General features: G+C 42.9%; 1 protein-coding gene across 8 annotated transcripts in view; it reads left to right on the top strand.

Annotated features, from left to right (window-relative positions):
* ncam1b (neural cell adhesion molecule 1b) overlaps window positions 1–17255 on the top strand; it is a 104615-nt gene that overhangs the window by 42494 nt on the left and 44866 nt on the right. For 4 of the 8 annotated variants that reach the window (XM_078167017.1, XM_033630882.2, XM_078167015.1 and 1 more), the window contains exons 5-9: window positions 1727–1864; window positions 2237–2354; window positions 10751–10911; window positions 14727–14869; window positions 16175–16198. In XM_078167017.1, coding sequence (XP_078023143.1) covers window positions 1727–1864; window positions 2237–2354; window positions 10751–10911; window positions 14727–14869; window positions 16175–16198 — 584 coding nt within the window. The remainder of the gene's footprint in view (window positions 1–1726; window positions 1865–2236; window positions 2355–10750; window positions 10912–14726; window positions 14870–16174; window positions 16199–17255) is intronic. The other 4 variants (XM_033630886.2, XM_033630884.2, XM_033630891.2 and 1 more) reach the window with 1 other exon arrangement.

The following is a 17255-nucleotide window of genomic DNA, read 5'->3' as shown; positions in this document are numbered from 1 at the left end:
CTTGATTAGGTGTTTAGCTCCTGTCATTTCTTTTAACTCAGCACATTCTTAATATGCCTGAGCTGTTAGTGTTTCATACAACTCTTACTCTCTGACAAACATTAGCTAATGAATATGAATGTTTTAAATATTGTTTGATATTTAGTTTGTACAACCTATTTGCATAATGGTTTGCATAAAATCCTTTTTAAGTCAATTATAATAGAGAGTCAAAATAATCAAAAGTCTGTCATTACGAAATGTTTTTGTTCCTCGTTGTATTGCTTTCAGAAGTTAGAACTGTCACACAACTTGATGCATGACTACCTAGCCATACAAATGTCAAAGGTCTCATATGCAGGATTGTTAGTTGCTTTTTGTGAACATGCTTGCTAGCAAAAATGAAAGAACAAAGCCAACCCTAGATTCACTCTCATTTGACATTTAGCTATGTTATATTTGCGTTTTCGGGCTGTGTCTCTTGGATGAGTGCAGCTCACAGTCTGGCACCTTGTTACTACTACTTCAACTGCACTCTGTGGGGGTACACGCCAATTAAGGTCTTGAACACAGAAAATTAGAAAATACAGGCAGAGGGGCAGAGTCTTTGCAGAAAAATACAGCGCCACACACTGAGAGTGAGTCATAAATGATAATTGAGAGGAATTACTTTTGCATGAGTCCATAATTTTTGTAGGAAAACCCTGCATTGTATTCCTATAACAATGTCCTGTGGCACAAACATGAAGAGTAACATTGTTGTAGTAGGTTTGTAGCGTTAAGATTTGATGATGAACTCTTATAACAACTGCAGAAAAGCATATTTTGAAGCAAAAGTCTGACTCAAAAGCCAAACTGATAATGTGATTAATTCATTGTAACTGTAACAGACATAAACTACAGGACATGCTACAAGCCTAGATAGTCACAATACAAGCACAGACACAATAAGCTATAATGGGTATGCAGATTCATCAGCATCAGAGACTTGAAATTGTTCATGCCTTGCCTTTGTTGCCACCCTTCTCCAGGGTTTATCCTGCGCTTTGAAAGCAAAAATTAATTTGGTTTTTAAATTTGAAAATACAACAGATTCCCTGTTATTCACCTCTGACACCAAGCAATATCATAATGTGTTTGGTATTGTTGGTGTCGCTCTCTGGAAAATAATAACACGGGCTCATGTGTGGGTTGTGATAGTATTTTGAATTACTACATGATTAAATTTGTTCGGTTCACATTTCATCTCCAAGTGAGAGAGCTCTTGTGGGCTTTGGCCATATTTCTCCTTTTCTGGAGCTGGTGGATGGCGTGTTGGGCATGCTCTCAGATATGAATTTGACGAAATGGAAATTGCATATAATCTGTTTCCAAAAAAAGATTATTTTAATGTAACAGTGTACCCCCAGACAGACAAAAATATTGCAGATTGTTCAGACTAGTGGTGCTTGATTAAAATGCATAAATTTAACGTTAAATTTAACAGTGCAGAGATATTAGAGGCTAAGTCAAACATCAGTGTTAAATTGTTGTCAGCCTGATTTATCAAAGGGAACTTTTTCAGTGGCTGTCCAATTGAGATGACAATTTGTTTTATATATTTATATATATATATGGTACTACATCACGATGTAACCTTCTTGGTAGCACAACAGCAGCTGTTTATCATCAACTGACTTGTACCTAATATAAACTTTCCAAATATATAACGCACCTGACAATGCATTCATCTCCTGCTTCCTTTCAGTTCGCTTTAAGGTACTGAGCAACAATCACCTTCAAATCCGTGGCATAAAGAAGACAGATGAGGGCTCGTATACCTGTGAGGGTCGCCTCATGGCCCGCGGCGAGATTGATCTGCGGGTCATCAAGGTCGTTGTGAACGGTTAGCAGCCCTCGCACTATTTCCTCTTCCTTTTTGTTCCTGTGTGCATGTTTTTGTGTGGCAGGTGTCCCATGACGCTTAAATAAGCTGTATATCCTTAGAGGCGACCAGGCTCAGCATCAATGTGGAGACAGTTGCCCAGAGCAACCGTGTATCAAAGATGTTCCATGCTAATGAAGTCTGTTTCCTGCAACTTCTGAGCCTAGCAAATGAGTGTGCCTAAAATAAGTGCTCTGAATTTGTCACAGCTTGTGTCTCCGTTTCCCCCCCCCCCCGATATTTATCTATGTGACAGTCTGCCTATGTACGTGTCTGTCTACCAATTTTTTCTTTTTATCTATTTCATTATTTATCTATCTCTGCATGTCTCAGTGCTCCCGACCATCAGGGTATGGCAGTCAGAAGTGAATGCCACAGCAGATGTCGGGCAGCCTGCCATGTTGACTTGTGCTGTGGATGGCTATCCTGAACCCATGGTGACATGGACAAGGTAAAACTCTGCGAGCAACCGGAGAGACAAATGCTTTGCAGCATCACTTGTGAGATGTCGACACACTGGGCCTCATTCACCCATAAATATTTTCTTGAATCCGTCCCTAATAAAGGTCCTTAGTGTTCTTAAACCACAGAAATGTTTGCACCTGGGTCCCCATAATGATAAATCCCCCTGTCCTCGTAAGTTGAAAGCGCGTGCCGGTTGATCCTACTTAGCACAGGTAAATGCCCACAAATCCCTTTAAAAGGCCATGAGACTGCAGGGTCGTGTGCACACACAGGAATTGAAGAAGAAAAATAATAAGAGGAAAAGTTGAGAGAAATAAGTCAAGACTGCCCAAGCAAAAGTCTAAAAAGGGTGGAGTATCAGACTCCTAAAAAAAAACCTTTAATAGTTCTGAAGTGGAGATGCTTCTGTAGGAAGTGAATGCCAGATAAGTGGTCATAGCATCAGTAGTGGATATAAAAGAAAACAAAAGGATGCATACGATGCTAAAATATGTGTTAATCGAGTAACAACCACAAACTTAATGCATTATAGTAGCACAGTCATCAAGACTGAGGACAAAGACGAGCGCTGCAGTACTCTCCAGGGTGTACGTGGTTCTGTTTGAAAGGGAGAAGAGGTGGAAGGTGGACTATTTCATGAAGTGTTTAATAACTTACCCGTAATGCTTTGTCACTTGTCACTTTGTTGACCTGTGACATATTCTAGTGTGATCACTAATTATTAGATGGCATGGTTCAGATTAACATAACTGATGTGAAATGAAGGGTTGGTGTTGTGTTTATTTAAAAAGACCATAATGTGCGTAGATTCTGTATTAACTAAGAAAAAAATCCCAAATAGGAAAAATATTGGTGAATCTTTGTGAAAACTGAGTAAGTGGGTTTTAAGAAGACATTCTTCTTGGTGAATGAGGCCTGTTGCCCTTATTATTTAAACCATGTGTTCATTTGTAGGATTAACCTTTAGTCAGGCTGTACATTGAATACATAGTCTATACTTAATATGCCTGATTTAACCTAATTTTAAAGTGATTGCTGTTGCACGTGAGGACCTTAGCCCTTCTCACTTTATTCATTATGTTATTTATTATTTGTTACAACTCAAACATACATAAATAGCATATTGACAAGTAAAGATTGTCATTTATTTTCAATCTGGGATGCAAGTTAAAGCCTATTAAAGTTTAAAAACACTTCAAATTACATTTTTGGCATTAGTGATTCATCAGTCATCGTCTTCTATTAGCGTGTTAGCATGCCAACATTTGCCAATTAGCACTAAATACAAAGTAGAGCTGAGACAGATGGGACTGTCATTAGTTTTGCAGGTGTTTGGTCATAAATCAAAATATTGAACAAATTAAAATTTTCACCTAATAACGGCACAGTATAAAAAAAATGTGGAGCACCAAAGTCAACACCGTTCATCCTCTGTGGATTATTAATGTCTGTACAAATGTTATGGCAACCCAACACTTGTTTAGATACTCCAAAGTGGTGGAGAGATCAACAGATCAATATAACCACGCTGCTACTGTAGCTAAAAATGAGTGTTTGTCGGCAGCGGCAGTTGTAAATGGCACAAATTGTTGAGACACATAACATCAGTGTCATAAAAGCTGGCAGCAACAGATTAAAGAGAAAGGGCTAATTAGAAATAATAAGCTGAGTGGGTTGTGTGTGTACCAGCCAAATATGAGCTAATATCAACTTTAAAATGAGAAAACATTTCTCTTACATGTGAGATTTTCCCATTGGTGATATTTACAGCAGTTTTTATTGTGTTTTATTTCACACAATTACACACAGTTACTGTTCTTTGAAATAAGAATCAAGCATGATGTTCATTACAGCCTTATACATGTCTGTGTTATGGTGGTGGTTGTTGTTGATGGCAGGACTGCATAAAAAGTTTAATATTTCTCACCATCAGTAACCTGTAGGCTAGATAGCCAACATGTACAGTACAGGCCAAAAGTTTGGACACATTTGTGGATAAGAGACTGCTAACGCTTGCTAACTTCACTCATTTGTTAGACATTCCCGTCCCCACTTAGCCGCATATTTGCCAGTGTGAATCACATGATACTAGTGATGTTTCAATGGTCAAAAAGTGCAGCAGGACATTTTATATTAGCTATACAGGGAACATATTTCGATTTTCAAGATCATTTTTGAACATCAGTTGAAACAATGTATATTCAAATCTTTTCTAAAACATTCTCTGAATTCCAAACAATTTCCAGACCTTAAAACTTTTCCAGGAATTTAATGACAGTAGGAACCCTGTATATGATAATGTACAATACAGGCCAAAAGTTTGGACACACCTTCTCATTCAATGCGTTTTCTTTATTTTCATGACTATTTACATTGTAGATTCTCACTGAAGGCATCAAAACTATGAATGAACACATGTGGAGTTATGTACTTAACAAAAAAAGGTGAAATAACTGAAAACATGTTTTATATTCTAGTTTCTTCAAAATAGCCACCCTTTGCTCTGATTACTGCTTTGCACACTCTTGGCATTCTCTCCATGAGCTTCAAGAGGTAGTCACCTGAAATGGTTTTCCAACAGTCTTGAAGGAGTTCCCAGAGGTGTTTAGCACTTGTTGGCCCCTTTGCCTTCACTCTGCGGTCCAGCTCACCCCAAACCATCTTGATTGGGTTCAGGTCCGGTGACTGTGGAGGCCAGGTCATCTGCCGCAGCACTCCATCACTCTCCTTCTTGGTCAAATAGCCCTTACACAGCCTGGCGGTGTGTTTGGGGTCATTGTCCTGTTGAAAAATAAATGATGGTCCAACTAAACGCAAACTGGATGGGATGGCATGTCGCTGCAGGATGCTGTGGTAGCCATGCTGGTTCAGTGTGCCTTCAATTTTGAATAAATCCCCAACAGTGTCACCAGCAAAACACCCCCACACCATCACACCTCCTCCTCCATGCTTCACAGTGGGAACCAGGCATGTGGAATCCATCCGTTCACCTTTTCTGCGTCTCACAAAGACACGGCGGTTGGAACCAAAGATCTCAAATTTGGACTCATCAGACCAAAGCACAGATTTCCACTGGTCTAATGTCCATTCCTTGTGTTTCTTGGCCCAAACAAATCCCTTCTGCTTGTTGCCTCTCCTTAGCAGTGGTTTCCTAGCAGCTATTTGACCATGAAGGCCTGATTCGCGCAGTCTCCTCTTAACAGTTGTTCTAGAGATGGGTCTGCTGCTAGAACTCTGTGTGGCATTCATCTGGTCTCTGATCTGAGCTGCTGTTAACTTGCGATTTCTGATTTCTTCGAATCCGGGCCTGCTCCCTGGCTCTGTGGGGGATTGCGGGGCCAGGCGGTTTCCCCTGGGGGCGGGTGCGTCTGGACTGCTCGCCCTGTGTGCCTGGGGGGGGCGGGGTCTCCTCGTGCTCCCTGGGCCTGGGGCGGCGTGGCCGGTCCCCCCTGGGGGCTGTTTCCGCCCCTGGTGGTGCGGGGTGGGTGGGTTCCCCCCCCCCCCCCCCCCCTTCGCTCCGCTCCTGCCCCTACCCCTCCCTCCTCCCTCCCCCCTCTCCCCGTCCCTCCCTGCTCCTCTCTCCCGGCCTCGGGTGGCCCCAGGGTCCTCCCCTGGGTTGCGGGGCCTGGCGTGGGGGCTGGGTGCTGCCCGCGGGGGGTGTTCTGGTGCTGCACAGTGTGGGCCTGCCCGTTGGTGTGCGGCCGCCGGTGGGGGCGGGTCGGATGGGATGGGGGTCCGGCTTTGGGTCTGTGGCGGTCTGGGGGGGGACTGGCGGGGTTGCGGGTTGGTCTGTGCTCTGGCGCGTCGGGGTCGGGGGGGCTGGGTGGGGCCCATCGTCCGTTCACCCTGGTGGCGCGCCTTGTCCTTCTGCTGGGGGCCGATCTGCTGCGGGTGGTGTGGCCCAGGTCGGGACCACTGCGGGGGCCCGACGTTGCAGTTGCCAGGGGGGCGGGGTTAGGTGGGGGCCCGTTGGGTTTCCTTGGGGCCCGCCTGGCCCGCTGTCCATGGGCGCTGGGGGCCTCGCGGCGCCGGGGTCTGGTTGGCGCCACCTCCTGGCCCCTCCCATCCATCCCTCCAGCCCTCGGGCCGGGCCTACACTAGCCTGGCCTCCTAAACCACATTTAGTTCACTCACCACACATTGCACAGTTTTAATGCACCACATACACTCACTCTTCGGGGTGCAGACCACGGATGGATTGGGGGGGCTTCATAATGGGGCAGGCTATGGGACAGTAATGTCCGGTAGCCCTCCATGCTGCCCCGCGGCCCATCCTTATCTGTTCTCCAATTTTAAAGCACCACATACACCTACATCTTGGGGGACAGATGGGAACAGGTTCCAGGTGCCTTATGGCTGCACGGGCTGCAGGACAGCAGTGTGCTGTAGCCATCAGCCTTGCCCCCACCTGTCTCCTATGTCCCTCAATTTTAATGCATCACATCACACTTATGGGCACTCACATTCACATTCACGGTGTAGGGTTAATGTTTCTCCGTCAGGGATCGGAGAATCATAGTAAGAGGGGGGGTGGTGGGTTTACACACACTGTAGATACGCATGGCGTGGCTAGTGGGGCCCGGCCCTCCTGGGCTGAGGGTTGGAGCCAGGGAGCCCATTTACATCATGGTGGTTTGGCTGGGTTCCCGGTGTCGGGGGGGTCCCGTGGCCCTGTGGCGGGTGGGCCGGGTGGCGCCCTGGGGGCTCTGTGGGTTCCTGCCGGGGCTCTGCCTCCTGACCAGCTGTGGTTTATGGGCCCTCTGCTAAGGGGTCCCGATGGGGGATTGACTGCTCGTGGCGGGCCGCTCTCTCCTGTGTGTTGGTGGGGGTCCATCCTGGGGGGTTCGGGCGGGTGGCCCTTCGCGGTCCCCTGGTTCCCGATGCGCCGGGGACATATGCCTTGCAGTATCACCGCCTCCTTGCCTCCCTCGTCCGCCCGGGCCTGGGTGGGCTCTCGTTACTGTCCAATCCGGCGTCTGCTGGTGGCCGGCGCCTGGTGCGGGCCCGTCCGGTGCGGTGCTGGTTCTCTCCCCGGGGGCGGTGCCGGGCCCCCGCGCCTGGCTCCTTGGGTCGGGGGCGGTCCCTGGGTGCGTCCGTGGGTGGGGGATGGGGGCGGGGGCGGGTGGGTGGTGGTTGGGGGGGGTGGGGGCGGTCCGCGTCGGGCGGTGGGTGGGCGGGCCCTCCTGCTCCGCCTGTCTGGGGTGTGTCTCTGGCTCTCTGGGGGTGCCGGCCTTCGCTGCCCTGGGTCCTTGGGCCTGCGTGGTGTCCTGCAGCCTCTGTGGCTCCATGGTCTTGGGGTCTGGGCGCTCCTGCGGTTTTGGGGTGCCATACCGCCCCCCCTTCCCCCGCAGGGCTGGCCCTGGACCCTGGTGATGGTTCTCATAAACACATTGGAAGGGTTCAAATACACGCATGCATGTTTGATACTTCAGCTCCATGACGCATTGCAAAGAACCGATGGGATCACTCCAAAGGGGCCCACTTGCTTCTCAAACTTACCACACCGCGCTGGCAACTCTTCTCTGCAATCGGGCTTTCCCCCTCCACCAAGACTCTCACATTTTTGGTGTTCAGTATAGACTTCTCTTTTGTTTTTGTTTTTCAGTACAGTATAGTAGACATGTATATGTTTATTTTCGATAATCTGCATGGAGCACAACCACCTCAAGGCCACAATACATCAGCTACACTGCCTGTTTCTCCCCTGTTTTTTTTTTTTTTTTTTTTGTTTGTTTATTTGTTTGTTTTTCCTCCTTCTTCTCCGCATGCACTGTCACTATATAACTCAGGACTTAAGCACCTGCCCCCTCCCCCTTGCTTGTTTCCTTACTTTCCCCCTGACACACTTTGGTGTATCACGGCCCTCTCTGACTCATATTAGGAAGTTTTTCCAATAAAGGCTGTTAGGCTAGTCTCCAGTGAGGGTGGGTGACGGTCACAACCACGCATTATGGGTATAAAATACTTGACTGCAAGATTAACAGTGCATCAATCTTCACAAGAAGCTTACACCCTTTAGTGGCGCTAAGCTATGAAGACCAATGCAGACAAAAAAAAAACAAAAAAAAAAACTTGCGATTTCTGAGGCTGGTGACTCGGATGAACTTATCTTCAGAAGCAGAGGTGACTCTTGGTCTTCCTTTCCTGGGTCGGTCCTCATGTGTGCCAGTTTCGTTGTAGCGCTTGATGGTTTTTGCGACTCCACTTGGGGACACATTTAAAGTTTTTGCAATTTGCCGGACTGACTGACCTTCATTTCTTAAAGTAATGATGGCCACTCGTTTTTCTTTAGTTAGCTGATTGGTTCTTGCCATAATATGAATTTTAACAGTTGTCCAATAGGGCTGTCGGCTGTGTATTAACCTGACTTCTGCACAACACAACTGATGGTCCCAACCCCATTGATAAAGCAAGAAATTCCACTAATTAACCCTGATAAGGCACACCTGTGAAGTGGAAACCATTTCAGGTGACTACCTCTTGAAGCTCATGGAGAGAATGCCAAGAGTGTGCAAAGCAGTAATCAGAGCAAAGGGTGGCTATTTTGAAGAAACTAGAATATAAAACATGTTTTCAGTTATTTCACCTTTTTTTGTTAAGTACATAACTCCACATGTGTTCATTCATAGTTTTGATGCCTTCAGTGAGAATCTACAATGTAAATAGTCATGAAAATAAAGAAAACGCATTGAATGAGAAGGTGTGTCCAAACTTTTGGCCTGTACTGTACATTATCATATACAGGGTTCCTACTGTCATTAAATTCCTGGAAAAGTTTTAAGGTCTGGAAATTGTTTGGAATTCAGAGAATGTTTTAGAAAAGATTTGAATATACATTGTTTCAACTGATGTTCAAAAATGATCTTGAAAATCGAAATATGTTCCCTGTATAGGTAATATAAAATGTCCTGCTGCACTTTTTGACCATTGAAACATCACTAGTATCATGTGATTCACACTGGCAAATATGCGGCTAAGTGGGGACGGGAATGTCTAACAAATGAGTGAAGTTAGCAAGCGTTAGCAGTCTCTTATCCACAAATGCCGGGGTAGTGCATGTTTAATAATGTGTGGCTTTTGAACGACAAATACAATACATAGCTCAAGAGAGAGGCAGATACTAGCCATGCTGGATCTAGGCTCTGCACCTGAAGGGAAGACGCATCAAGAGAACCAAAAGGCCCCTCGACAAACTGATAGCGTCTGCACATATTTCACACCTGTTGTATCCAGACTAGAAAACATTACTGCTTTTACCAGCATAACAAGCATCTGTATAGCTGCAAGACATCTTGAGCCAACGCTCAACCAATTAATCGACGTGTCTAATGATCTGCGTACCCATTTTGAATTTAAATTTAATTTATGTCATGTAAATGTTACAGAAAATTTATGGACGTTTTTGAAAATACATTGGTGAAAGTCTGTGGGAACTCTGTATATAATGTTAGTTGCATTATTATATATCAAACATTATTATAGAAATATCGCATAATAATGTGAATAAAATGTTTTTACTGAACCAGAATACATAGGCTGCACTTGCAATAGTCACACTGTCCAGGAAATGTCATATATATGAGGTAACTCAGCCACATCAGGAAGACACTCTAGGATATTAGGGATATTGTGCTAACTGGTTTATTCATTGCAATTCGATACTTAATCACAGGGTATCAAAGGTGCATGTAAACAGTGAAACATGAGGACTGGAGTGTCATCAGTATCCACATTATTCTGTGTATCTGAATACAGCCATTGATAGCTTGATGCTTTGTTAAACTGCTCTTGTTCATCTTGTTTCCAAGACAGCAGTTGGCTGTGTAGACAGCTTCGACTGTGGGGGCACAAAGTGCAAACAGCCCAGAAGCTACTGCTGAATTTTAGTATTTTGTTGCCCTTGAAATCATGTTTTATGCTTGTGTTTCTAGAAAGCACCTGCAACTTGTTGAAAGCTGCATTAAAACCCCATACATGTGATCGCAGACAGTTTGAGGCCAGAGAACATTACCACATGGATGGCAATGGTGACAAACAGTCTATACTTCACTCGGACAGAAAAAGATGGCACATTAGCCATTTTTTGTTGGAATTTAAAAACGAACAATAAATGTCAGAAAGCTTGCAGAACAAAAACATCTTCGCCCCATTTTCTGCTCTGTAATATCAGCTTTCATCTCTTCTTTTTTCATTACTGCGCTTCCTCTTTACCACTTCATCTTTTTGTCATTCAAGGATCTAGAAACTACTGATTAGTTTCTTGGTCACGATGAGGGAAAAAAAGAAGTTATCTCTCAAAGAAAAGCTTTTATGGTTTAAAAATAATGTTTGTAATGGAGTGGATAGACATATATAATGTTCAAACACTTGTGTTTTCCACAGGAACGAAGTGGTTCTCGAGGCAGGAGAGAAGTACAGCTTTAATGACGATGGCTCTGAAATGACATTAATGGATGTTACCAAACTGGATGAGGGCGACTACACCTGCATTGCCAGGAACAAGGCTGGGGAGAGTGAGCAGGAGCTCAGTCTGAGAGTGTTTGGTAAGGCAGAACATTTTATATACATACATGCATGAGCTGAAGTGACAATATAAAATGTTCCAAATGTGTGGGAATGATGTATAAGAGTACGTAGGTGGGGGAAGAACAATACTATGGTTATGTGTCTGTTTTCTAAGGGATACAAGATGAGGTGTTGTTTCAGTGTGGGCTGTGGATGTTTCATGTAAGGATGAAGCTTAAGGATCCAGAGAACTGGCCAAGTGGGATGAGCTCAGCTAAACTCTTTGAAGTCTTTCTCTTTTTTTTTCCTTCTCTTTTGCCCACTAGGTTGTTGTTGTTGTCTTTATTTTTTCATGTAACAACCATAATTTAAATCACAACCACAATATAAGTGCATGTAGTCTCATAAATTAAATTTACAATGAGTTATCTGGTTCAATTTGTTTTCCCAAACAACTGAAATGGCCAGGGCCTGGTTCTTAAGATCTCAACGGGTAAACGATTACCATGAAATTACTGGAGAAGCCTTTCAAAGCAGGTTGTTTACCTTTTTAGCAAGATTTACCTCATTATCTGAAAGATTTTCTTGCACTCACAAAGCTCTGGTCTCCCACCATCACTGTGGGAAAAGCTGCAGTCATGCGTGTCTTGTAAGCTCCCTCCTCTGAATATGGAAGCTGTATTAATGTGTTTTTTTTTTTTGTCCCTGATCCTGATCGGAGTTCTTGAATATTTAGTGCTGGTCAATACCAAGTCTGATCAGATATTTTCTTTCATGTAATGCCTCCAAGCTTCTAAAAATGTGGTTTGAAATCTTAGGTATTTCTCTATAATGCAGTAATATCACACTTGAGGTCATATTTCTTTCATACAGCAGTTTTACAAGCGCCATTTATTGGTCAAAATTAATAAGCGACAACAGAGTATGAATTGTTTGTTTATTTTGTCATTCATTTGGCTCCACCAACACAAATAGTTCTGTAGCTGGACGGGGCTGGACTGTTGCCAAGCAACACATAAACATTCCTGCTCACTAGCGTGCTACTTTGCAGGCCATGTTCTTTGTAAAATGGACATTTATCTGTGTGTTTCCATTTATTGTGCAGCCGGTGACACAAGAGTCTGTTGACTCCTGTGTTTCTGTTTGCCTTCTTCTGAGAGCCATTCATAATTTAATTCATATGTGGACATATGTTAATTTGCAGTGCAGAGTTTGTTAAAACAACCGTTACTGTAGGCTAATTAATGTTTTAAACACCTGTGAAGTGGAGTGCATGCATAGTTAAAATTTGCAGTGTTGTTGACTTTTATACCATCACTCATAGAGTAAAAGTAATCAATTACTTGGTTGGAACTAACTGTTGTATAATATTCAATAATTCTGACTAAAACAGTTAAAGTAACGTTAAAAACAAAAGTATTCTTTAGGCCCATTCAGACTTGATTTATATCTTGAGGGGAGGCGGGGTGATTTTAACTCTACTGCTCACTGATTTTAATTCTGTCCGGAGTGCTTCTGTGGGAAATATTCACCCCAACCTCAGTGATATTTACAGCTACAATTACCCACTGTTTTTCCTCCTGTAAATTTAAACCCTCTCCCGAGCGACCTCCTTGTATTTTAAAGTGGACCTTTGAGTTTTTTCTCCATGAAGAGAAGGTTGTTTCTCAGCTTAATTTCTTGCGGGGGTTGTTTTTTAATCAGCTTAGTGTGAAATTTGGCTTTTAGGTGAAAATGGAGTAAGTCAAAAATGTTATTGCTAATCTGGTGGATGAAAACATGCCGATGATCATGAAAGATATGTTGAATGAAAAAAAATGATGAGACAAAACACTGTAAAAGCTGCAGGTAGCTATTTTTTTAACTTATACTGTATTTCTTTGCTTTTTTGTACTTTTTTATGACATTTTACTTTTTAATGTACCAATAGAAGTGCAGAATTGCTGTTGGCAGTTCTCGTTTGCAATGTCCCTGTAGATGAACAGACAGCTATAATTGGTTGTGATTGTTCTCACGCAATTTCTGAAGTGTCTTTTTTAATGATTTCTAAGCAGGTTTATTGACATTAATTTGCAACAGAAAAGGCAGATAATGATGTCCTCGGGAAGTGTAAGTCACACCGACTGATATCAATATGTGTTTTTTGTTTGTGTGTTAAGATTTGACTGAGTTATGAGTCTGAGAAGGAGTACAGTTTTTAACTCAAATTTGCTTTTGGCTTTCTCTTGTAGCTTTGTTGTGCTGAGTGTCCATGTCTATCACAGATCACATCCTGTAACTTTTAGATGGTTAAGATGCTGCCTGAAATGATCAGTTTAATTACTGAAGACCACCGTGAATATTTATATCCCCAACACCCCCTGTAATGTTCATCCTGTCCGAATGGGGCTTTAAGTGTTATTTATCAAGAGTTTTAACACTCCAAACCCAGCTTCATCAGGATTGTGTGGGTGTGTTTTGATCAATTTGATTGACAGTGCTGGCAAACAGCCTCCCAACCATCATTTGATTTAGATTCAACTTGCTAAATTCTAATTAGTGAAGTATGTGTACCTCACCCACTTCAAACCACTGAGAAGAGCAAAGACAAAAAAGAAAAACAGACATTTTCCCTGTGAAATAACCACACTGATCTATCTTTAAGTGAACACATGGTGTGTCCATGTACGACCTCAAAGTAAGAATCTAATGGAGAAAAAAGATTTTAAATAGCGCTACACTTAAAGTAGTAAAGCAAATTGTTTGAGCTGCTAATACCTCTGAGCTCAGATAAGATGTTTGCATCAGCATCTTTGGCAAAAAGATTCTAAGTTTGTGAGCGTGGAGCTACAGAGGCAAATTCAAATAAACACAAGAAGTTTGTGCTCTAAGGTTTAGGCTGGATTTCTTTCTCTCCAGCATGAACAAAATACTGAAGTTTAAATTCAGTTGTTTGACAGCAGCAGGCGCTTTTCAGAGGCGTCATGCGCCTGCCAGATACTTGAAGCAGCTTTGCTCACTTTACTTGCTGACACACATCAAAAACCACTGTCGACTCTTTATTTGTTTGTGCCGTTCCATGCTGCTATCAGCTCACATGGCGGCGTCCTAGAAAATGGGTCCAGTGTTTTAACCATGACCAGAGTATCAGGAAATGGGTTAATGTAGCTGAAAGTATCAATTAAAAAAAATAACAATCGGATGTTGCTTGTTCATTCAAATATGTTTTTGTGTCGAAATGACAACACAGCTGTCCAATTTTTTATTCAACAGTTATCGGCTGAGATAAAAGCATTTTAATACAAGGTTTCGATTGTTTTCTGATGGTAAAAAAATTGAAAATTATACAGCATTTACGACATTTCCTTGAAAATGTACAAATGCATTACCTAATCCATGCATTTATCCTTCATGGAGTGCAGTGATAAATATGAAAGCACAGAGTAATGCTCAAACTCGCACGTCAGAAGTAGCACTTCAATTTGCTCCGCTTTGCTCATGTCACAGTTGTGGCACCCTGTTGCGCTTTCAGGTTAGCTCAGGTGTACTGTAACTCGACAGTTCTGTCAAATGTAAACAAAAATGAAGACCGGCTCCTTTGAGATAGGCTAAATAAATTATTACATGAATTAAGTCTGGATCCAAACGTGGTTATCACAACGTTGCCACTGCTGGGACTGGAAAAGCTTAAATAACAGTTTGACTGCCATAGAAATCCCCCGTCACCTGTCAAACTACTGATCCTCCTCCTGCCTTTGAACTCATCCCACATCCACTGAGTTGTTCTTTTACTTATTGTACTTGTGCTGCCAAACCACCTGGCATGTCTTGTTGAGCTTGTGCCGTTGTGATGACTTTGTTTTTGTTTTTACAGTCAAACCTAAGATCACGTACATCGTAAACCAGAGCATTTCCGAGATGGAGGAGCAGGTAACGCTGACTTGTGAGGCGTCAGGAGATCCAACGCCCACCATCAGCTGGAGCGCCGGTGAGCGCGTCTTCACCGAAGGAGAGCAGGTAAAATAATAAAGGCAGTATGGATGACAGAAGCTCGATATCTCAAATCCTAGGTATTCAGTTCTGGTCCTTGTGGGCCGATGTGCTGCAAGCAATTTTCCTCCTGGAGTTAATGAACCACACGTGGTGCAAAGTAGACTGATATTATCTGTGTCCCAGTTGCATACTATACATAAATTCTAACCTCTCAGTTTTTAAGTAACTGGTTCACGCTGGGGAAATTAGGTGCTAAAACCATTTGGTATATGATGAACTAAAGGGGGAAAATGTGAGATGATGAATGGTGTATTTTCTCTGGTGACAGCTTGTAAAGTAATTCATACTGAAATAAACATTTACTTCACTTGCAGTTTGTGACGATTGTAAATTGGAAATTAAGGACATGTTTCTGAAGTTGTAGCTTGACTGATATCAATTAATCTCATGCATCCTTTCCTGTATTTCCAATATGAAAAGGTCCATCTTGTACACTAAGTTCGTTATAGTAGAGTTTATATTTCATTATGGTGTGGAATTGGGACACACTGAGTAGTAACCACCAGGGAGGAATACAAAGCTGCAGGATGCCGGTGTCTCAGGGAGAGGAATTGAATACCTTTAACCTGAATTCAAGAGGTATATTGATCATGCAGAGGTGGGGGACTTCTGCAGCTTCCTCAACAAGGTTTCTGTACTGCTGATTATTTCCCCTAAATTAGTGGCTCCTTCGAGACGGCCCAGAGGATCTCATGTAATTAGCTTAGCGATACTCAGCCTGTAATGTGGAGTACACTCAGATTTGACTCGAGTTTTCCCAAATGTCAAGAAAATCTGCATCAGAAACCTAATTATAACATTCCCAAAATAAGCATGCAATTTGAGGCAATAATTAAACTTTGTCTGCTTCTTATTGTACAGCATTTGCTAGAATGGGCACTTGGACAATCAAGTGTTTGTTTAGCATTTTCAATCCCCATTGTCATTATTCTGCTCATGCTGGGGATTGAAAAGTTTAATTTAGTTTATCTATGGATATTCTTTTACCATCTTTTGAATTTGTGTTGAGCTGGACCAACCATTACATTCCTGATACTATGTCCTCTTGGAAATGTCTTCAACAATACTTCATGTGCAAACCATTAAAAACAGTGAATACCTGATTGGTATTCTCGTACATCTATTGCCCACATGGCCTGCTTCTCCAAGGTCTTGGTGTCTTGCTACAGTTGAGAGGTAATGAGGGGGAAAATGCTTCAGAGATATACTGAAGTTCATGGAGGAATTCTGGAGCCAGTCCATTACATGCACTACATTTTCTTCCTACAGGCACATCTAAACAGGATCTATCAGGTATGAAATCCGCGTGGCACAGAAATGTACTGGAGTAGTGTTGCATAGTATGCCTCCAGATTTGACAAAAGCCCCAGTGAAATCAAATAATCCCTTTTTATTGAAAATTTCCAAGCTGTTTCTTGAAAACCCCAAGGAATGATCTCATCAGAGTTCATGAAATTGATTCGAGTGCTGCATGCTTCCCAAATATATAGCCTGAAAACTTCACTGATCTTGTGATAGAAAGTGCGTGGAGCTTATCTCATGAGATCAGATGACAATTTGGTTAATAACGTAATAAAAGAAACGCCATTTCTGTGTCGCTGTTGCCTGATCATTTCAAACTTTACATCACAGCATGAGGTTGCCTGGATCTAAGCCCAGCTCAGTCTGTCCGTCATCTCCATAGTACTGTAGATTGTCTAACATTAATGTCGGTATCACTTGAAAATGGAGGGTAAAAGTGCTCCACCTAAAATCTTTTGAGTATCAAACCCCTGCAGACAAAAATATAGAATATGAGTGTTTGAAACGCAGCGATCATAGAGGTGGCCGGTGGAGAAGTGGATTATGCTGCAAGAAGTGGTTTAATGGGCATTTCTCCAACTGTGAAAACCGGTTGCTATTGGAATCCATTGTAATTGACATGATTTCAAGCAGACTGCAGCCACTGTGCCACCTGTCAAGCCTCCAGGGCTCAGTGTTTGATATTCAAAAATAGGTTTTGAGTGAAGCATCACTTTGAGTGCAAAACACGCTACCACCATATGACGCACGTCACGACAGGCCTATTTTTTTTTCCCTCTGTAAACCCACACACCCACAGTGGAGAGGCTCACTGGCACACATGGACGCAGAGCCCAGTAACAGTTTACACCTCTGTCCTGTTATCCTGTATAGATGTCCTATGAGAAGCAGCATTATTTTACAGAGCACACCTCCCAGCTGCTGTACCTAGATTTCCTCCTCTGTCAGTGACAGATCGTCTTATTTTGTGGTCTTGAAACTGTCATAATGGATGTGCAGACACTCATCAGAGGGTTAGAGTAACTCTCAGAGCTCAGTATCCCACCAT

The sequence above is a fragment of the Epinephelus lanceolatus genome, chromosome 4, assembly GCF_041903045.1.
Source record: "Epinephelus lanceolatus isolate andai-2023 chromosome 4, ASM4190304v1, whole genome shotgun sequence".
NCBI classification, from domain to species: Eukaryota; Metazoa; Chordata; class Actinopteri; order Perciformes; family Serranidae; genus Epinephelus; species Epinephelus lanceolatus.
This window is presented reverse-complemented; position numbering and strand designations above follow the sequence as displayed.